At 43.0% G+C, this 22,804-nt stretch overlaps 1 protein-coding gene across 7 annotated transcripts in view; it reads right to left on the bottom strand.

The window, feature by feature from the left end:
• Window positions 1-22,804, bottom strand: part of LOC138456334 (dnaJ homolog subfamily A member 1-like) — a 972,900-nt gene that overhangs the window by 539,075 nt on the left and 411,021 nt on the right. For all 7 annotated transcript variants that reach the window (XM_069607170.1, XM_069607171.1, XM_069607168.1 and 4 more), the window contains one exon: window positions 5,046-5,190. In XM_069607170.1, coding sequence (XP_069463271.1) covers window positions 5,046-5,177 — 132 coding nt within the window. In that variant the 5' untranslated portion in view covers window positions 5,178-5,190. The remainder of the gene's footprint in view (window positions 1-5,045; window positions 5,191-22,804) is intronic.

Here is a 22,804-nt window from a genome sequence, read left to right as displayed (position 1 = left end):
TGGTTCATCCAATATATGCTGGTCAGGTAATAAAACAAATGCTGATTTTACAGATATGATTTTTTACTGCAATCTATTTCATTCATTTTGGTCTAGACTTTGGAAACAGTTACAATGTTCTCGTTTTCTGAACCCTTAACATTAACTAATTTAATAATTGGTTCATTAGTTAATCCTGTTATCAGTCAATCTGATTATACTTATCTGTTTAACCAGTTTGTTTAACCTCTTTGTTATGATTGTTTTTCATAATACATCTAGTAATTGGAAAAATGTTTCCAACTTTTCTTTATGGTGGAACTCAATCTATTCAACGCATCTCATAGAACATTGTCATGCATCAATGAATGATTCTTTGCATAATTTCAATAAGAAATGGAATAGATTCTTGCTATATTTGAATTGCAATGCACAATTGATTAGTATTCATTAGTACCCAGCGAGAGACAATCAGAATGCAGCAAGCATTCTGATTGGCTCTCGCCGGGTCATTAACCGGCCGGGAATCCTTCGATTCTCGGTCGGGATTCCAACCGCCTTGTCCTCGGTGGGGGCGTGGCAGCCCCTCAGCCAATGAGGAGGCTCGAAGCGGGGTCATCCCCGCTCCGAGCCTCCCCATGACTGAGAAGCTGCCTTCAACCCCTGCCGGGGACTCGGGTAAGCTTTTTCTTTTTCCTTCCCTCCCTCCCTCCTCCCTACCCCACTTACCTTTTTGCTCCTGCGTCCCCGCTGGGCAACGATAGCAGGCTCCAGCAGTGTGGAGACTCGGAGCGGGCCATCCCCGCTCCGCACCTCCACACGGCTGGAGGCTTCCATCGTCCCCCAGTGGGGACGCAGGTACGTTTTTTTTTCTTTTCTTCCCCTACCTCCCCTCCCCCCTCCCAACCCCACTTACCTTCTGTTTCTTTTTTTATCCTTTTTTTTTTTTTCGGGAGCGGGCGCGCTGGGCACACTTGTGTTCGCAGCGCGTCCGCTCCCGATGGCCGCCATGGAAAGGGAAAACGGACTCCGTTTTCCCTCTCCCGGCTGCCATTTTTTTTCATTTTTCTGTTTCGAAACGCGCCGAAACAGGAAAAAAAATGCCATTAGCACCCCGATCCAACAAGCCGGGGTGCTAATGGCAATAAAACCCTCGGTGGCGGGCCAATACCGCTGCAGGTAATGCCCGGGGGCTTTGTTATAACTAAGGCATTACCTGGGGCGGTTTTGGCCCGCTGGCTCCCGTCTTATTGCCACATTACTTCCCCCTTCCCCCTTTATCCTTTCCTTCTGTCTATTGTTTGTCTGTTTTTGTTATTGTTTCCCCTTTGTTTATCATCACTTGATCTTCATCATAAATGTGTACTACATATTCAATTTATTTACCATTCATTGAATGTTACTATAAGCTTTATTTGTTATCTTTCAATTTGAACTGTTTTTAATGTACTAAGTTATGTAATCACACAAAACTTTGTTAACTTGGTTTACAATATTTTGGCTTTATCTATTCATAAAAATGATTGAAACAAATGAATACAGTTGGCTACAGCTTCTATTGAAGTCTTTTCATTGTTTCCTCACTAACCATGGTGCTGGCCTTAATTTGCTACTTAAAAGACTTTAAAACAAAGCGAGTGGCAACAAAATCACGCATTGGCAATGCCAACTGTTTGGGCTTTTGTGGGCATCTAATAGTGGTGCCTGCGAAAAGCCTAATACTTTATACACATCGTCAATCAATGGGTGGGCAAATAACCAAACACCTACAAGCTTTGTGTCGTTTCCAACATCACACAATCCGAAGAGATGCAACAAAATGCACCAAAAAACGGATCAGTTCTCGGCTCTATTTGGCTGCAGGATAAGCTAGCAACAAAACAGAGCGTTTGCCGCTTCGCCTGCAAGAAAAACATAGGTTTCAGTTCGGCTCTAATAAAAAGAAAAAATATATCCCGAAACGTGATTGTCCTAATTCTGATCAATCACAGATGGATGAAATGCTGATTCTACCTCAATGGAATTCAAACATGTGACCTATAGATTGCATTCTGTTCTCAGTCAGCAGCATTTGCTCAACCCAACCATCTCTCCCAGCTAGCAAAGCTAACATGTTGCCCTTGCCTCTAACCTGCCTATGTCCCTCACTTCCTCTCCCTGCACTCTAGCACTTCACCCATCAGGGTCACATCCGAAACGCAGCTGGCCGTACTGCGTACCTGCACTTAAAAATGTCCAGTGTTGGTTACTGTTAATCTATGTATGTCCACTTATCAGGCTGCAGCCTTGTAACAGCAGCGAAGGTGCAGAGATAGTGTGGGGCATTCCTGTCCTGGTGTTAAGTGGGTTGGACATAAGCCTAAAACGCTAGCAAGCCTCCAGATTGGCCAGCAATGCCTCCTGAATGGAACAAAAGCAATCCTGAGGAGAAAAGATGCATGTAGCACCTGCTTTAAGAGTGTTTCTTTCAGGAAAGCGGTACACCAGAGCCCACTGCTGTGCTGTACAAGCAAGCCAATAAGATTGGGGAGCAGGGGGGCATTGGGAGAAGTGCAAGTCTCACCGCAGTTTGTTAGTGCAGGTAACTGGCATACAACCTAGCTTCATCACAGAATGCCCAAGCAACCACCTTTTGTTGACCCGGAAAAACGTTCCGGTAGCTAAGCCTGCACACTTACTGTAATTCCGTTCTACAGTCCCATGGAGGGCATTGGAGGAGAGTTCAAATCTTCTGTGTCTTCATGTGAAGGCACAACAAGAGTTCAACATCATGTCTTTGTCGGGTTCTCAGAGTAACCTCGGAAGGGTGGGGGGGACCAACCCTGCTCAACGGGTAGCGAAGGGAAGATGAACATTTAATCTCTGTTATGTTTCAATCAAGGAGGTGCCAAATCAATGATACACAAAATCAAACATAACTTGCAAACATGTCTCAGGGGCTGCCCTGCCCTACCTGCAATACTCACCAGCCACACCTTGCATCTGTTATGTGGTCTTTGCACTTCAGAACAAGTGAAAAGCTGCCTCAGCCGACAGACTTGATTGCTGAGAAAAGTGAGTCACCCAGCAAGGTCAAAATTGCCCGAAACCAACAGAAATGCTTGCTTACCATTTCTCAAGCAGGTGGAATGTTTAAATTACAGTTCCCAAGGAAAAAGCTGCATAACGCACCGAAGATCTTTTTAGGCAGACATCATTTTCCCTTCATATACTTGTATTCTTCCTTTCCAAACAGGGAAGACAAAGTTACTGTCATACTATTTTTGGTTCACATAACTATTTATATATTTGTCATTTCAATTTACAATGTGATTTGTGTACAAAATCTGTGAACACACAGAGGACCGTGCTCAAAATCCATGAGCACTGGCCTCTGTCTGTTCGCAGGATTTTGCTTGCACTTCGGATTTCTAGCTCCCAGCTGTCGTCAATACGGCGCATGCCGGCAGCTCGGAGCTAGAAATCCTGAATGCAAGAAAAATCCTGCGAACGCACAAGACAGTGCTCATGTCGGAGAGGATTTCAGGGATAAAGACCCTGAGATCCTCTCCGATGTGAGCACTGTGCGGTTTCATGTCTTATTGCAAGATTCTTATTGGAACAGTTGGTTTAAAAGCAGCAGGGAAGGAAAACAACGGAAAGGGAATGCATCGAAGGACAAAAATACAGGTGCCAAACAATTGATCTGTTAAATCAAGCAAAACCAGTCGGATTGCGGGACCACGAGGGGCAAGCATCTGCATGGCCCTTCTCAGCTAGCAGAGGCAATCATTGAGCCAGTAAGGGTTCAAGCACTACATGACATGTGTCACATCATTGCAGCTTTTGTTTTGTAAGACATTGATACATATTAAAAACGAATTTGACAAGAACGAGCAACAGCCCTAGCTATATTAAAAAAACAAGTAAATGAAACTCAGAAAGTAAAGCAATAATTACTGCTGTTGAAAGTATTGTAAATTACTTTAGCTATTTTAAACAAGATTATACTTGCATGATTCAATGTATAATTTTATTTGGAAGATGCATGGTCTCTTTCCTATTCAAAGATGGCTTCTAGTTTTGGCTTCATTCCAGAGAGCTTCCTTAGAGACAGTCATCCAAGATGACTCCCTCCATGAAAGAGTGCAAAGAGTTCCACGATGGGTGGGATTAACCATAGGGATTAGCATGGCTAGGGGCAGGAAATGGGAGGAATGCAATAAACTAACAACTGTGTATCCCTCCTCCAATGCCCATATTTGAAGCTCTTATGTTTAAGCTCTTATTTTAATGACAATAGTTTTGGCTTAAAGGTAACGCTTTCAGCGCCACCTAATAGCCCAAACTAAAAACAAATTCACAGGAGGTTCACTTACCAGTGTGAGGTTCAGGCCGGCATGCTACAAGGAGATTTCAGAGGGGAGTGTTTTGTGCATTATCATGATTTAAAGAGCACAAGCGTGCAGCACTGTTGGAAAACTAGTCATGGATGGAAAATAAGAGGACCTCTATCAGCACTGTTTGGGCAGTGACGTGCTGAGAGATAATGCACTTAGACCTCAGCGCGACCATGGGCATGAAAGGTGGACGCAAAGCTACTACTGACTACTATGACAATCGTATTGCGTTATAGGTGGCGCTTCAGCACCACCCAAAAGCCAAATCAAAAAGTGGTTTAATGTAATTTAGTAGGAAACCCCCAGTTGTTAGCCATGTCATTAAATGCTAAACCTTCCACTACTTGGTGCATGTATAGCCCCAGCGTTTGTGCTTTTTTTCTTAAGTTATTAACAGCCATGATACTGCAAAAGATCTTGTAATATTTTTCGATCACTCTACTTACTTTATAAAATTAGCATCTTGGTCAACGGTCCCATGAATGTTGAGTTTTTGAACAAATAATTGAATAATGCAATGAAACATTACAAATGAATATTACCATTTTGGAAACTATAAACAAAACATCAAACACTGAATTCCTACAAAAATGTACATGGAGAGAAAATGGTCTACTTATGATAAGTAGACGATAGGATAAGCAAACCAATATTTCTGCAAACCATTTGGCGACAGAAAGTACATACCCGTTCACCTTCAGCTGGATTTTTGTCTGGATGATACTTTAATGCCAAACGCCGAAATGCTCTTTTTATTTCGTCCACGGCAGCATCTGGTCTGACCCCCAACAAGTCATAGTAGCCAGTTTCCTTCACCATTTTTTTCTGCTACCTAAAAACAACAGAACATGCTTTGTTACTCTCAATGCAATGCCTGACTCCATCTTGCAGAATATAAACAGTGCACCTAAAGTTCTGCTATTATTGAACCATTTTAATGGTTCAGCGACAGCATTACCTGTTAAAATTAGGATCCCAAAAAGATGAGTCCTCAGTGCTTTGGAGGACGTGGGTGTGCCTAGTTTGTTTACCCACTCATGCTTCGGGTAATCCCAGTAAGATTAAAATAAATCTTTAGAAATCGAGATCTGGCAAATAGGCAATTAAAAATTAGAAAATGTCACACCGACATCAATTTGTCAAACAGTGTGGAGGAAAGTTTGGAATTTAAAATTGTATTTACTCCCTTTGCACATTATTGCATTATAATATTGAGCTGCAAACTGTCATGCTGAAACAATGTTACTTGCTTGTGCGAGGTGAGGCTTTACTGTGCATGTCTTTTGCAATGAAGGCTCTTTGCCTAAAGTATAGCAATGCCCACATTCACATCTCTCGCTTTGGACGGGTTTCCTTTTTGGCATATGTAAGCATGGTTTGGCTATCACTTCCTTAGGGAAAGCAGGATTAGTAGACGGAAATCATCATACCGTAAGCGTTCTCACCTGCTTCATAGTGTGGGCCTCATTACGAATCAGGCGTTAAGGGGTTAACGGCGCCGTAAACGGCGCCGACCCTTAACGCCTGTTTCCGAGGTCCCTTTGCGCCATGGTGAGTTTAACGCCTGCTTTTTGCAGGCGTTAAAATCCATGGCGCTAAAGGACCATGGTATTAATTACGCCACCGTAATTTACGGTGGCGTAATTAGCGCCTTCCCCACTCCCATTATGCCCTATGGGGCAAAAATGGGAAGGGTAAAATGGGAAATGGGGATTTACCGCCCCACTCACCTTGGAATGGGGCGGTAAATCCGCCATCCACCATGGTGTAAACATAGTTTACACCATGGTGGTAAGGGTACGACCCAGGCGGTAACTTACCGCCTGGGTCATAATGAGGCCCTGTGTGTGATATTTGAGGAGTGTATTAGCCAATCAGCTAGCACAGTGAGCTAAGCGCTCGCCTCTCATTTCTGTGTTAACCTGCTGTGGCAGGTTCGAATTTTGGCAGGGTCAACTTAGCCTTTGTCAGGGTACAAGGTGAGGGTGTGTGTGTGTGCTGGGTGTGGAATGGAGGGGGCAAGGCTCCCCAGTAGGCCCCAAGCACAGGACAAAAAAAGAAACAAACAAAACAGGACAAAGGTAAAAGGCTGCAGCCTTATCGAAGGCTTCTCTGTCCTCTCTACAGGAAAAAAGACCTACAAACTACAATACCCAGCAACCTCCAGGCCGGGAACTACTTTTCTACACCCACGCTGGGTGGGGCACGTGCGTGTGCATGCGCGCAAGCAAATGCACGGGGCTTGTGCTTAAACATCCGACCAGAGCAGACGCATCGCGCAGAGCTCCTGACAAGGGGATTCACGCGAGGGGCCACGCCTCTCCCAGCCCCTCGCTCAGACCAGATAAGTATCGCTAAAGCCGTGGGGAGATACCAGGGCTTAGATCCAAACGTGCAGCATCTGGGAAGCAGCGCAGAGGCAGGAGGGGAAACGGAGCACCCGGGAGACACTCGCATTGAAGGGCACGCACAGGGTGGCACAGCCCAAACTAACCACGTCCCCTGCCCTGAGTAAAAGCTAAGTGCTCCAAGGCAAAACCTTCACTGTATTTGACGCGCTCACGGCGCCCATAGACACAGCGGTTTTCTCCTGCATGTTGCATGAAAATTAGCCATGTGTGGCCCTGCCCTCCAGGCGCCCATAGAGATAACTGTTTTCTCCCACATGCTGCATGCAAATTAGCCACATGCAGCCCTATATCAAACTGCACATATACAGCCACGTGCAGCGAACTTTAGCTGCACGTTGGGACTTCTAGTGTAAGCCACGTGCAGTGAACTTTGCAGCACGTTGAGCCTTCCAGTGTTCAGCCACGTGCAGCGGACAATAGTTGCACGCTCCTTTAATCATTCCACTGTGCAGCGAACTACGTGTTGCACGAACAGAGCTGCATGAGCAGTCCTAATATTACAGTTGATCTAGGTTGCATGTACCTGCACTAACCAGCCCTGGGGGTGTCACCAGTCTGCATGCATGTCCACAGTGTACCTTGTGAGCCACATGTAAGCAACACGCAGATCACTAATTCAAGCTATCTTTGCAGCATTTGAACTGCTCCTGACACCGGACCTGAGAGTGCGCAGGCAGAAGGCCAGCACTCACAACCAGAGCTAAGTGCCTTTCTGGTTCCCTAATATTGTGTGTGAATGCATTGCGGAATGTATGCTTGTGTGTGTGCTTTTATACAGTACTGTTGATAAGTTTACCCTGTGTCCCCTTATCTGTCCACTTCCCCTCCCCTAACCCTCCTTCTGGTTATCCTCCGCTCTATACCTATCCAACCATCGTGATCCTAACCCTCTTTCCCTGCTTGGGTCTCGGAGGTCTGTGTAAGTCTAGTCTTGCAGACACTAAGACCGCAGTGGGGGTGGTTGGTTCGTGTCACTACTGCGCCTGGAAGCCAAAGCTGTGACAGCCTTTATCCTTCCGAAGTCAATAATTGAGTACCACTCTGTGGGATAATAATGTCTTTTGTTATTTCAGTGCTGTGAGACCTATTGGTGTGTAGCGCTATGTAAGAAATTAATTATTATTGACCTTATCTAAAAATATCACGTTATGCTGTCCTCCCTGATAACACTGTACCATTTTTTTTTTTATTTCTTTTATTGATTTTATACAAACAAAAACAATGAAAACCGAACAAGCAGCATGATCATAATGGTTCAATTGCACATCAAGTGATCGTAGTCACTGCTCCCATTATCCCACCCTCCCCCCGTGAGCCTATTTGTCCATCTCTTTCAGTGTTTGGCACATGCGGCTGAGTTTCGTCTTCTCCGGAGTCATTTGGGTTTGATGTTACTTCAAACAATTCTGTTATTAGCGCCTTCCAAGCCAATAGGGTACCCACCTCCCCCTCATCAGCCCGGCTGCTCGCCTCTTGCCATGCCACCGTTTCAGCCTCCGCCCATTTCTGTAGATCCTTCCACCATACATCCACCTTAGGTTTGTGGCATTTCTTCCACCCCATGGAGATCCTACGTTTCGCCAGCACATACGCCAGATTTCTTAGTTTTTCAATATGTTTGAGTTTCTGCGGCCTAGGGAACCCACCCAGTAAGCAGGCCCAAGCCGTGTCTATAGCCAGAGTAACCCCTTTATCAGCTAGTTTCTGCGCCACATCACTCCAGTAGCATCTAATAATCGGGCACGACCGAAACATATGTGTCATGTCAGCGTTTTCTAGGTTACATTTAGGACACACTTGTATTCCAGCGTTTCGGAACTTAGATATCCTCAAGGGGGTCATATATGCCCTATGCGTTACATACAGCTGAATTTGTTTTAATCTGGCATTTCTAGATACTTTTTTGTGGTAGCCCAGGGCACACTCCCACATCCCGTCCTCCATCGGGGCCCCCACTTCCATCTCCGAGTCCAGTCTCAGATGCGTCAAATCTTTACCCACCTTAGCCATTACCATCTCGTACAGTCTCGAGATCTCATGACCTCCTTCAGACATATCATACATTGTTTCCAAAACTGCATCTGGTTCTTCTATCAGAACTGTTTCTGGCCAGCTGCCCTTAATCATCCGCACCAATCTAATGTATGTGACGTATTGCCCCGTGTGTAGCCCCACCTCTTCATTGAGTTCTATAAACTCCTTAATGGATCCCTCCTGCCAGACATCGCCTAACGTCGCCAGCCCCACCGATTCCCAATAGTTCCTAACAATCACCCTTAGCTGATCATCCCCCCCTGTTAAAGCAACCAACGGTACCTGCGGGAGGCACGGGTATGGGATCTCCATTAGGCGACAAGCCCTATGCCAAATTTTCCGCCCCAGCTTCAACATCGCAGGGCGCCCCCTCATGTCAGTTTCGGACAGCCAGATCATTTCTTTCAAATAAAACGGGGCACAGTCCTGCCCAAGTACCCTGTGCTCAGGGGTCTCTTCATCGGAGAGCCACTTAGCCACATATTGCAATTGTCCCGCCAAATAATAAGCCTCGAAATGGGGCAGTCTGATACCTCCTTTTTCGTAAAAGTTCTGAAGTTTCCAGAACGCCACCCTATTTCGGGTACCGTGCCACAAGAAGTCCCTACACATGCTGTTCAATTTACTAAAAAACTTCTTGGGTATTATGTGTGGGATATTGCTAAAGTAATGCAATAGCCTGGGCAGTACTACCATCTTGAGCATAGCCCCCCGCCCCATCATCGCTAAAGGCAATCTTGCCAAGAACTGCATGCTATTTCTGATTTTCTCAACGGCTACTTCCGTATTGTGTCTGTGTTCGTCCTGCGCCGTGTGATATATATCTATGCCCAAATAGCGAAAAGAGCGCGTTGCCCACGGTACCTGTAGCACCGGCAGACCTCCTGCAGGGATCCCCCTATAGCTACCTAATGGGAACATGACAGACTTTTGGGGGTTGACCGAGATGCCCGACAACTCTGCATACCTTTCCATCACTTCAAGTATGTATAAGAGGTTTTCTTCTGGGTGTTGTAAGTATAGCAACAGATCGTCCGCGTACAAGGATATCAAGTGTTGTTCCCCTCCCACCTCAATGCCAATCGTCTCGTATTGTGTCCTAAGGTATATTGCCAAAGGCTCCAGGGCCAAGATGTAAAGCATCGGGGACCAGGGGGCACCCTTGTCTCGTGCCTCTGCCAAGTTGCCATCTTTTGGATATCACCGCTCCAGTTCAGACCCTGGCGAGCGGCTCACTATACAACATCCTGGCCCACCTGACATAGCACGGCCCCATTCCATACCCTTCCAAAGCAGCCAACAGCCATGACCACTTGACCGAGTCAAAAGCCTTGACCGCATCTAGAGACACTATTACCATCTCACCCTCGTTTTTGACACCCCATTCGATCACCCGATGAAGTCGCCTATGGTTGTGTGTAATGTTCCTGTTCGGGACATAACCCGTCTGATCAGGATGTATGAGACTGCCAATCACTTTCCGCAATCGATTCGCAAGAACAGCTGTGAGAATCTTGCTGTCTTGATTGAGCATCGACAGGGGCCTGTAGGAACCACATCTGTGCTCCGGTTTATTGGGCTTGGGCAGCGGTATTATAATCGCCTCTCTAAGTGACTCAGGCAACCATCCTATCTCAAACGCTTCATTCAACTTGTCCAGCATTGGGGGGACGATTTCCTCCTTGTATACTTTATAAAATTCGCTGGGGAACCCATCTGCCCCTGGGGCCTTACAAGTGGGCAGCTGCATTACTACCTCTTCTAATTCTTCCAACGTGATCGGCTCATCTAACTCATCACCTCTCTTCGTCGCTTATCTTGGGCAGCCCTATGTCCTCTAACGTTTAGTTTATCATGCGCTGGTCGCCCATCTCATCATCTCCATACAGCACTTCGTAATATTCCACAAATTCTTTGTTAACACCCTCTTGCGTGGCCACCTCCTTTCCGTCCTCCCTAATAATGGTCCTAATCGGGGACTTAGGGGTCTCGCTTTTGTATAGCCAGGCCAAAAGGCGCCCTGTCTTGTCTCCCCCTGCGTGCTGCCTCTCGACATATTTTTTATAATTAAGATTGCAGAGTCTTTCCCAGTGCTCTGCGCATTGTTGCTGTAGTTGGAGTACCAGCTCCGTGTCTACCTCTTCGCTCTTCAGCGTTGTTTCCAGCTCAGTTTCCGCCCTCTGTAGGTCAGCCAAAACCCCACCCTGTAACCCTCTTGACTTAGCAATGGCAGCCCCCCGCATAACCACCTTAAAAGCTTCCCATAGTGTGCCCGCTGAGTCAACACTCCCAGTATTTTCCACAAAAAAGTTGGCAATCTCCTCCCTTATATCTTCTCTAAAGATTGGATCTTTGAGCGCCTCTGCCCGGAGGCGCCATGTAGGGATTTTCGCCCTCGGGGGGGCAATATTGCCAACCGAGGGTCAGGGGCGAATGATCCGAGAGGACCCTGGCCTTGTATTCGGTTTGGGTAATCTTGGCCATCACATCTGCTGTAACAAAGACATAATCGAGCCTAGTGTGCAGTTGGTGCGGGGACGAATAGTTTGAGTATTGCCTCTCGGTGGGGTGTTTCATCCTCCACGCATCTGTAAAACCAAAATCTGTTAGCAGCGTCCGCAACGCTCTCGCCGCTGGGCTAGGCTTATTTACCCTGTCATCTGACCTGTCCACCGCCGGATCCAACACACAATTGAAGTCCCCTCCCCAGATCACCGCGCTTCCCATACACACACTAAGATTGGCACTCAGGGCTCTGAAATATGCTGCTGTGTATTGGTTGGGGGCATACGTGTTTACTATGCATACCTCCCTGCCCTCTACCAGCCCTCGCAATATAGCCATCCTTCCATCCGTTTCCAACACCTCCTGTGTCAGTTTGAACGGGACATGCGATGCCACCCAGATTAGTACCCCCGGGCATATGCAGAGTATGGCGAGCCCACTACAGTCCCTTTCCACTTTCCCTTAACTAGGTCCAGCTTCTCCCGCGTCAAATACGTTTCTTGTAGTAATGCAATGTCTATTTTCTGCCTTTTCAGATACATCATGATCTTGTTCCTTTTCAGGTAGCTGTTAAGGCCCCTGACGTTCCACGTTATTATCCTGAGGTCCCCATAGGTCGTTAATAAGCACCCACCCAATCCTCTATCGATTATGTCCCTTCATGCACCGCGTGTGCCGCAAGCTGGTTCTCCCAAATAGGCTCAACTCAAAACTTATGTTCCCCACAACCACACACACCCTCAACTCCCCATCCCCCAACTTTCTGCCCTCCCACCCCTCCCCCAACAGTAACCTCCCCAACAGTTGCCCAGCTCCATTCCTGGATCTCAGGCATCCCCACATCTAGCCCTGCTGAGCGCTAGCCTCTACTCAGGGCTCAGTAGGATATAGCCGCCCTAATGGCCGCTGAAACTAATAGTTTATTGGGGTAGGTCGTCCGCGTTCTGTTGCTCCTCCCAAAAACAAAAACATTACACAATCGATTGCCAAACCGTTACCGATTACTGTTACACTCACTATATTCCAGTTTGAATCGAGCACCAGGCTCACTGTACCATGTAACAACACAGCTGGTATTAAAGACTTGCATAGTGGGGCTTTGTTCCCTGCTTGAAACATTGTTTCATTATGATTCCTTGCCCTGTCCGGACCACCTCTTCCATTGAAATGCATGTGTTTCTTTGGGTATAAGAGAACAGGGATTCTTACGTATGCCGAAGTCTCGTGCTGTCGTTGGTTTGTTTTGTTCCATCATTGCTTTTAAATTGTTCACCAATCCATCGGAATAGTCAGTAGTTATTTTTCCACGACAAGTTTGGTGCCTCAGATGTCAGATTCTGGCTGCTCTGTGGCCAGGTCTAAGGCCACCGGGCGCACTTCCTGGTGATCCCCCAGGAGCCCAGGAGAGACTATTTCATCGGAGGTGAGAGCTGGCCGGAGCGTCCGGAGTCTCAAGGACGGTGGACAGAGCAGGTGTGGAAGAAAGAGCAGACTGAAAAAATGGTGGACACAGCTAATTTTGTCAGTGTATTGTTTGAAACGGGTTGGGGTAAATGTTTGTCTCTGAAATCTGTTGTGATTATCAAAAGATAGAGGAGGGAAGTACCCTACCTATAGAACTGTATATCTGAATAAGTAAAGTAAAAGATTTGCCACCGCATTTCAGAAGCAGCACATCCAAACCCGCTACTGATTTAAGAACACATGAGACTACTGTGTTGGTCAGGGTACAGTAGTATGTATTATGGACTAGGGTGAATGTGTTCTGTATGTACATGAAGAAAGTATTTTGGATGAGAGTCCCATGATTGTCTTGTCTTAACCTGTACCATGATACTCGAAACCCTAAATGTGGAACTCAGTTGTCACCCTGCTTTATATTTCACACTCTTCTAATCTAGTACGGGATCTGTAACAGGGTTGGTTTCTACTTTTCTACCAGAGTCTCTGAAAAAACTAAAACCGCTTTGTGTTGTGGTGAGCATAAAGGGGATCTAGATATAGGCTGTGAACCAGCAGTCATCTGAAATCTGGCCAACAGTTGCAAGTGTCTGTACTGGGGGAGGAACGGAAGGAGGTGGTGGAATCTGAGCCTCTGATTAGATGCGGCAAAGCGGTCAGTTAATGAGCCGTACCCACAGCACCTTCCACATGACATAATAATGTCCTGATGCAGACCGAGTTAGGAACGGACTTGGATCCGTAATAAGTCTTACTTGGTCTTATTCTTCTGAGAATGGGTTTAGGGCAGTCTAGACAAGTGCCACTTCCTACTGTTGCGGAAGATCGATTTTATCCCAATAGAAAAGAGAAATTCACATTGCACACACCATATTAATGTTAAGAATGAATGCAATATTTGTACAATGTTGCATTTTTGCGTGCACTGTGGATAGTTGAGGCTTGTTAAGAGTTACTGTCAGTGTTATTTTGGATTAGCACACATGTAGCAACATAAATTGTGTAAATATAATATGGGAGCACATTGTGCAACTTTGTACAATGTAATTTAAAGCACAAAGTCTTCATACAAAGTGAAAAAAGGCTTTTAAATGAGAATCCATTATGAGGGGATGCAGTGGTTTTGAACACATGTACATAAAAATAAACATGCACACTTTCTTGTTTGGGAAAACGTAACTGGCTAGGGAAGAAAAAAAAATCAGTTGACAGAAAGACAGCTGTAACCACATGGCAATAGCTATTTGGATCTGAAATAGAATGAAGAGCATGGGCCCAGCGTTTGGCTTGGAAATTGTTGAACGAATTGCGAAGAAGCGTCGGCCACCTGGCACTGTCAATTTAGGGCTAGTGCCTAAAACTATCAGGATGACTGGCAGCGGAGATAACCGTAGGCCGATGAGAAGGTTAAATAGATTAGCAGGAATATGATTATAATGGGAACAGAGGTGAAATGAAATGAACTGGTGGTCACACATGATGAAAAGGTAAGAGGACGCCAAGATTAAATATTCAGAGTTTCAGAGTACTTGGAGAAACAAGTTAGTGCTGATCAAAGGCGCCTATTCATTAGTTCTCTATAGCCTCAAAGTGTCCATACATAAACCATGCATGTCAGATTTAGCACTGCAGGTCTGTGACCAAGAAGAAACTGTACTAAAAATGCATTGTATGCAATGTTAGGTTTGTGTGTCTTGTAGGAAGAAACCAAAGAAGAGGGTTGGGCTTGTTGTAATTGCAATGTCATGATAATTATATGTCCAAACGTATGGTTCCACAGTAAAGGCAGCCAATGAGATTGTGGGGATTCAATTTCCTTGTACAGGGACAACCAGTGCTCCAAATAAGATTTGGAAGTGGGAGTATTTTACTCCCTATTTTTCAAAGTTGGGAGTAAAATTATTTTTTAGGGAGCAAAAATGTACATTCAGTGCCCAAATTGAGTATTTTACTAACAAGTGAAAATATGTTTTGAATGGACAACGGAAATGTTTTTGTAATAATTATTTATTTGCACCTAATTACTCATGCACATGAAAAGATGCATGTCTTCCGTAGTTATAATAGTAGTTAATTCCTGTGGTATTAGGTTTACTACTGGATCAAACATATCCATGGAGCTATGTGGATGAAAGTAGGGTCACGCGTGGTTCTACATGTCAGTTTCTTATTTTTTGTTGGGAATATTTGTAATCCCTGTTTTAATATTTTGGGAGTATTTGCCTATTTTTTGAGTGGCCAATAGACCCCTCATCTGTAGGGCTGGGACAACCCATTTGTATTTGGGTAATGACTTATAATGGAACATGTGGGAAATGTGGGGGGTGTATGAAGTGCTCTGGAAATGTGTATGCATGGTATATGTACTATGGTTAAGGGTGAGACTCCGGTTAGTTCAATCTACAAGGAGTTGTCTAGCCTCTCTCCCAATGGCCGTTGCGAAATAAACTTGGTTTAATGACGACGTGCATTCACTTCTTGAGAGGTGGGCTATTTTAGAGTACAGCGATCCGAGGTCAGCCCTGACAATCCCCTAAGGCAGTCCACCCCACTTATGTTTACTCACTATTTGCCCGAAGCATGTAAGTATTCTTATAAATGGCACAAACATACACAGAGTGAGTCACCTAGACACTCACCCCCCGTCGCCCTCGAGGAAGGCCCATTTGTCTTATAATAATGAGCTTACACAATGCATTAGAAAAGAAAGGTGCACATGTACACCAATGGCAATGGGACAGTTATCTAGATTGGTATACCAAAGCTACTAAGAGGGTCTGTTTAGCTGCCGTGGGTGGTTGGATGAGCAACAACTAGCTTAATTTGAATGGAGGAAAGTCTGAGGTGATGGTGTTGGGTCCTGCTTTGTCGTTCTCTCTTTCGAAATCCTTCTCTTTGGCGCCCTTCAAATGGCCCCTGCCTGTTCCTGCTCTTACAGTTAAAAATGTGGGTGTCAAACTGTCTGCATCACTTTCTATGGCAGCCCAGATTGGTGTAGTCTGCCAAACCGGCCACTATCGGCTGAAGATTATGAGAAAGGTCCTGTGGTTTCTCCCTCAGCACCTTTGGGCTCCTGTAGTAGCAGCTCTTGTATGGAGTCGTATTGACTGCTGGAACTCAGTATTTGGTGCAACCTGCGTTTCTGATCAAGCGCCTGCAGACTCTTCAAAAATTGGCCGCCAGGCTGGCTACTGGTACCCCCTTTAGGGATCACATCTCTTTGATTCCGTTGGCCCTCTATTGGCTCAGGGGGATGGAGCAGCAATTGATGGTGCTTGCTCATATTTGTTATTTTAAAATGTTAAAAGTGGTGATTTAAGTTAAAATAAAAGGTTTATTCAACGATCTAGCAAGTATTGAGAGTCAATTGAAAATTGTCATAATGGAGGACACTCTTCTCATGCACCTATGTAAAACACCATTTGTGTTACATGTTTTAAACAAAGGATTGACATCAAGTAAGGGGTTAAAAAATCAATAAAAAAAATATGCACAGAGATAAAACTCTGGATAGATTGGAATCCCAAGAACGATATAAATCCGGCTAACAGAATATGTAAACAAAGGAAGATGACGCAAGACAGGAGTGAAAAACATCTGCAAGCATTTCTCTGGCTAGGAAAGCTTACAGTTAAAAGCATTTCAGGCTGGGTTGTGAGCTAAAGCAACAACAGTGATGCTATTTTTTATTTGAACAAATGAAGATAGTTTGAACATGGCGCGCCCTAGGAGTGAAAATAAAATAAAAGTGTATTTATTTGTAAGCATAACATGTGCATAAGTTTGAGTAAGTATGAGATTTATGTTTCAAATGGATACAGCATTCTGTTGCTTTGAACTAAACAAAGACTCTTTTCAAAACTGAGATTAGGGCTGACACTAAGCGATACAGTGATTAATAGTTGCAGGAAAACAGAGCTGCTTGCATTCCTTGTGAAAAGACACGAGGGAAAACATGAGGAAACTCTGGTGTTAAAGCAGCTGTGGATCGGTTCTGCATGAGAAATGAGAAATATGCTGTTTTTTTTTTATAAAATGACATACTTTTATAAAGACACCAGCGAAAATAAGTTTGCTGTAAATGTATATTGTGTATTAACATTGAGACAGAAAAATAAATATTCATGAAAATGTGATAAAAATGAATAGGAATGAGTGGGCCTAGAGTTGATGTATGTATGACCATGAATAGAATAAATTGAGAACAGACACATTTGAAAAAAGTTTAACTTTTCGTTTTTTAGAACAAAATAATATGTTGTGTATAGTAGTAGAGTGATTTTGATCAACATTATTAATAAGAGTATTATCATGATTGACATATATATTTTGAACATATTCATATTTTGTGTACACGATTTTAAGTGAGCCAGGGCTGACTCAAATCCTTATGAGAATGTAGCCTTGAACCAGAACTCATTGAACTGATTTTAGTTTTTTGGGGTTTTTGTGACGCATACATGTAATGCTTGTGGTTCTTGAGTAGGGAAGCTCAGCTTTAGGGGCCATATGACAAACACCAGTTGAAGAAATTGAAAATTGAGTAAGTTTTGAGAACAGCATTTTGCATGGTAAATTTGCATGTTATGTTGAAGCCAGGGGCTAAAGGAGCACTTGATAGAACTATATTAGATTGTGGGGTAGCTAAGCCCTTGGTTGTTTACTTAAGTAAAGGTATATATTTTGAAAAATTGTTGTTTTGCCAAGAAAGCTACATGTGACTAATTCATATTGTGAGCCTATTGATTTACACTAGAAATTGTCCCCAATCATTACACATATGTGAACTAGATTGGTCCCATTAGGTTACTTTTTAAACTTACACAAGCCACTTGCCATTTCAAAGGGTTTGTTAGTTATTTTGGAATTAATGCCAGATACTTTCCCTGTTAGGCACACACTAGAGTAACCCCTGATTTGTTAATCTAATGTTAAGCAATAGGTATGCATAGGGCAATTACACAGATGAGAAAAAGGCAATGGAAAGAAACCATTAAAAATAATCTAGACACATTGATGAAAAGTAATTGGGAAAAAGGAAAGGTGCTTTGCTAAAAAGTGTCAGTGTGCTACCAAAAGGAAGAGCAGATGCACACAGTTTATTTTCATAGAATTTGCAAAAAAAAGGCAAGGAAGTAGGTCAGCAGAAGGAAATGGGAAAGTGATTGCAGAAGGAGAGACAGAGGATAAGAAGGGACATAATGTTGGCAGAGCAAAAGTCAGAGATTGCAAATGAAAGCAGAGGAGAGTGCTATAAGTAACTAGAACAGTGAGCATGATGGTAATTAACGACAGAAAGAGGCACAATGGGATATGCACCATAATACAATAGTCATAAGGATATTACACATGAAGACTCAAGCATATGCACCAAAGCCACAGCAAAAAGGCAAGTTTCAAGAGGGGGGACAGCATCTCCCCCATTAAACAGCATACAGACAATTAAAAAAGATCACTCAATTTGTGAGACATGCACAGAGAATAAAAATGTAATTATGAATGCAAATTACATTAAAAAGTAGGTTAACACAATAGCAAATGATACTAGATTAAGCATGGTAAATATTAATGTGGAACAGCAAGAATTAATAAGATAAAACACCTTTTTCAGCAACACTGTTAAAAGTGCATGCATTGATGCAAACATTTTTATTTAGAACGGGGAAGGAACAAGTAATGAGATGAAGGGCTCTCAAAGGCACCAGAGCGAAGGTTAGACTCACTTTAGATAAAAAAGCATGATATATTTTATAACAAATTAACAGTTGTATTGAGGAAAGATCTCAGTAAGTAACTAGGAGATAACATGCACGAGTTTTAGGGATGAGTTATGTAGACACACAAGAAATTACACCAGTATTTGGAGTGTGCCATTAGGTGAAAGGGGTACTTTTTTTTATAGAGCACACACCCCGATTAGTATGATTTTAAAGAATAAAGAGTGCATTATTTAGATTTCTTGAAGGGTTTCTTTGGATGGAAAATATTCATGAATAAGTGCAAGCAGGCTGGGAGCTGACAAGGAGAAACAAGGAAGGCTTGGCACAATTATTGAGCACGATATGGATTACTATTATGCATGATGAACTGATTTATTAGAAGGAGTAGAAAGAAGTGGAATTTGGAGATATAAAAAGAGAAGACATTTTTCATGAGATTGGGAAAATATAGAGATAATTAGGTTAGATTCCCGGTTATGATATGCTTGTAAGGAGAGGGGAAGTGATGCACCCTACTCGTAATGAGGCCCATAGAGTGGTAAGGAGGCCTACTGGCAGGGCAAGGTAGAAGAGTGCACATCAAATTCCCAGAAGGGGTAACAAAATGAGACGACAATACATACCTAAGACAGTGGAGGAAAAATGCACTTAAGGGGACAAAATAAAAGTACACATATGTAACGGGTTATAATATGTCAAGTATAAGATTTTGTGTTGTGTTTAAACTAATTAATATAAGATAATAATAAACAGTTAAAACTAAAGTGCTGAAGAAGTTCCTAACCAAAGGATTGACATCAATCCAGGGGGTGAAATAAATAAATAAAGGGAAAAAAATTATATAAATGAATGAATATTAAAGCAACATAAAAACACAAGTTGATAGAAGGTGTAAATAAAGGCACATAAATAACATTGCAAACTCAAGGTTTATGGAGGAAGGTGTGGATAAAATATACTTATTTTCAAACAATGAGCAGCAATGAATGGTGCCTGTTTAAATTGATCAGTGCAGTATATTTGATAAAATAAATGCGATTAATGAAAGGTCAAGAAGGTATGGATGGCCAAGATTGATCTAACAGTAGGAGAGAACTTCTAGTAGAATTACACAAAAGAATATAGAAGAGTAAGTAACACGAACATTGTTTATGTTTATATGAAAATGTTGATTTATGTATTACAGATGAAATAAATTGTCAATTTTGGAGCACGGGAGGAATGTCTATATGGCCTTAGCGGAGTATAGCGATATAATGCGAAGAAAGATTATGACTAAGGTAAGTACTAGTGGACAAGTAGAAAACGAAAAGGTAAGTACCAGTGGACACAGTTAGTATGTGAATAACCTCATTGATCATTATTAGGAGAAAGTTGACCCAGCCAGGTGAGTACTGAAAAAGGCAGTGAGGGATACAGTCTTTTTAAATAGGTAGCATTTTTCCCAAGAAAGGTGTAAACAGCTGTGAGCACAGAATAGTACATATCTGAGAGTATGGCCATATCTAATGATGAGAATGAAGAAGACTTTTGGATAAAATAATAACTTAGCATGTACATAGTACTATGAACCCTCAGGTATCTGAGCGCTGCTCATTATTATCCATGGTGTGTGGTGCTCATTTATCAACCTTGGAAGGATGAAAGGCTGGGTTTGGCCCCGCCGGGATTTGAACCTGGTCAGCAGGCTCTGCACAGATGTCAAAGCGAGCATGCTACTCGCTGTGCTATCGGACCGGCTGGAGTAACCTTTTTGTAATCCTGACGATAAGGAATGTCAAATATATACATTTGGCAAATGCATGAAACTTTAGGGATAGGTAAAACAGTGTATGACTATATTCCACATGTGCATGCACTTAGGATCAGTGTTTCTTTCCAAATACCACGGGTAGGTAAGATTAGTGTAGGAAAGGGAACAAAAAATGTTAATTATGTCTCAACCGAATAAATACAACAAAGAAAGAATAGAGGAGGAGGACTACAAAAGTACAGAGAACATTTTCAGCATAGCAGAAAAGATTAAAAACAGGCCTGCCACTATATTTATAATTTAAAAGAAATGATTAGTTAAAGTGCATTGTTTCCATTTTTTAAGAAAACATATTTTGCATTTTACTGAGATGAGGACACAAATACAACCACAGCAACATCATATTGATGGAAAAAATGAACAGCCAAGGCCTATTTTAAGGAAATAACTGATCGCTTTGCCAGATTATCATGACTTTGCCTCTATTTTGGTTTCTACAGGGAGAAAGAAACCATATTAGCTATGGATACGCCAAAAAGAAAGAAGGGGAGCGGCTGAAGAAGATGACATCCTTTCTTGAGAACATTTTGAATTTATCACATTGTTTGTTTTGTCTTATTATTTTATCATAAAGAAGGAAACAATGCAACTCTGGTGGTGTGAAGAATAACAACCACAGAGAAAATGTTTCCTTTGTCACTTAGAAAATAAACACACTATAAGGAAAATAAAAAATGGAGTGTGAGCCCATGAAAAAATAGGGCAAGTGAAAGAACAAAAGGACAAGTTTGGCAGAAAAAGTCACAAAACCACAGCGCTTGTATGAATCAAAATTATGGAAGCACGGAGGCTGCAGGTGCCTGAGGGATGTGGGAGTACTGCCAAGTACAAATCCACTGTTGTAGATACAAGTAGAACACAGACAATTATCAGTCACACTGCGCCCACAAGTGCAATATGGGCATGTGTGGCAAGTAATTGAAGTGTGTGGCAAGTAATTGAAGAGAGGTGTGATTATAAGTCCAATGTATTTATTCGAAAAGTAGCCCGACACGTGTTTCGAGTCTTAACCAACTCTTCATGCGAGGCTGGAAGTGGAGGATGGGACCTAAACAATCACAAAGATGTAGGACAATGCCAAAACAACTCTCACAGCTTCGCAATTGCTGTAACTCAGCACGGCAGAAAGGCAATAATGAAATGCAGGAAACGGCCGTTTCACACCTCTCTTCAATTACTTGCAACACATGCCCATACTGCACTTGTGGGCGCAGTGTGACAGAATTGTCTGTGTTCTACAAGTGAAAGAACAACAATTTACGATTCTTATTTTCTTTGTTTTTTTCTATTTTATTTTGCATACTTTACTCGCTCTTGGGTTGGAAGCTTTTATTTCTCACCCACGAATGGGTTTGATAAGACTTATCTGCGTCAGTAGAAGGGAATTTAAATGTGTAGAATACATATTATTCTTGGGGTGTGATTGATCCTTTAAATTGCGTTTCATGGAATGTCAGAGGTATTTGGATGCGTGTTTAAAAGAAAGAAGGTTTTGGCACGGATATGGAGGAGTAGGGGGGATATTGTGTTTCTTCAGGAGACTCATTTAAATTAGCAAGTTGGTGATTATTTGTCTACTCGTAAATACCCACAGGTGGTATCGAATTATTATGATACTAAATCAAGGGGTGTTAGTGTTTTGTTCAGGAGAGGACTGTCTATTAAAATTGAGAAAGTAGTGAAAGATCAGGAAGGTCATATTCTTCTCATTGATACATTGCATAATGTAGGAAACTTACTGTTGGGACAATATGTGCTCCGGATATGAGTTTTTTTTTGGAAATTAGACGGTTTTTTGGAAGAGAGATTATTTTGGGTGGGGATTTTAACTTGGTGATGGATAGTGAACTAGGCAGAAAGTCAGATTGTAGGTATAATGGTCGGAGGTTAGGAGAAGAATTGAAGCAGTTTGCTTTTAAATATGATCTTGTTGATATTTGGAGGGTTCATCATCCACGGGATAGGGAATATTCATTTTATTCGCCGGTGCATAATTCATATTTTCGGATAGATTTTTTTTTGATTAGTGATAAATTAGTTGATCAAACGTTTGGTTCCAGTATAGAAGAGACGAACAAGTTACTTCTTACCTTGTAACGTTCTTTCGATGGGATGTTCCTCCGACGTATTCCTCATCTTTGATAGATCATCTCCCAGCATGCTGGCCTCGGATTTCTTTTTTTTAGTAGAGGGCGCTGCGCGCCGACGTCCCTCGAGCTGATGTCCCTCGACGGCCTCCGTATCAGCGCCGACGTCACCATGCGTATAAATAGACTTGGGCAGCGTCAGTTGCTCAGTTCCGTTTTGACATTAACAGTTCTTTTACATGAATTGGATATTGATCTTGAAGGAACGTAAGCTGCAACCACAAGGGAAGTATTACTGCAGGGATGGATGGGAGGGGCGATAAGGAATACGGCGGAGGAACATCCCATCGAAAGAACATTACAAGGTAAGAAGTAACTTGTTCTTTGAAGGGGTTGTGTCCTCCGACGTATTCCT

The sequence above is a fragment of the Ambystoma mexicanum genome, chromosome 1p (assembly GCF_040938575.1).
Source record: "Ambystoma mexicanum isolate Mex_15411 chromosome 1p, UKY_AmexF1_1, whole genome shotgun sequence".
NCBI classification, from domain to species: domain Eukaryota; kingdom Metazoa; phylum Chordata; class Amphibia; order Caudata; family Ambystomatidae; genus Ambystoma; species Ambystoma mexicanum.
This window is presented reverse-complemented; position numbering and strand designations above follow the sequence as displayed.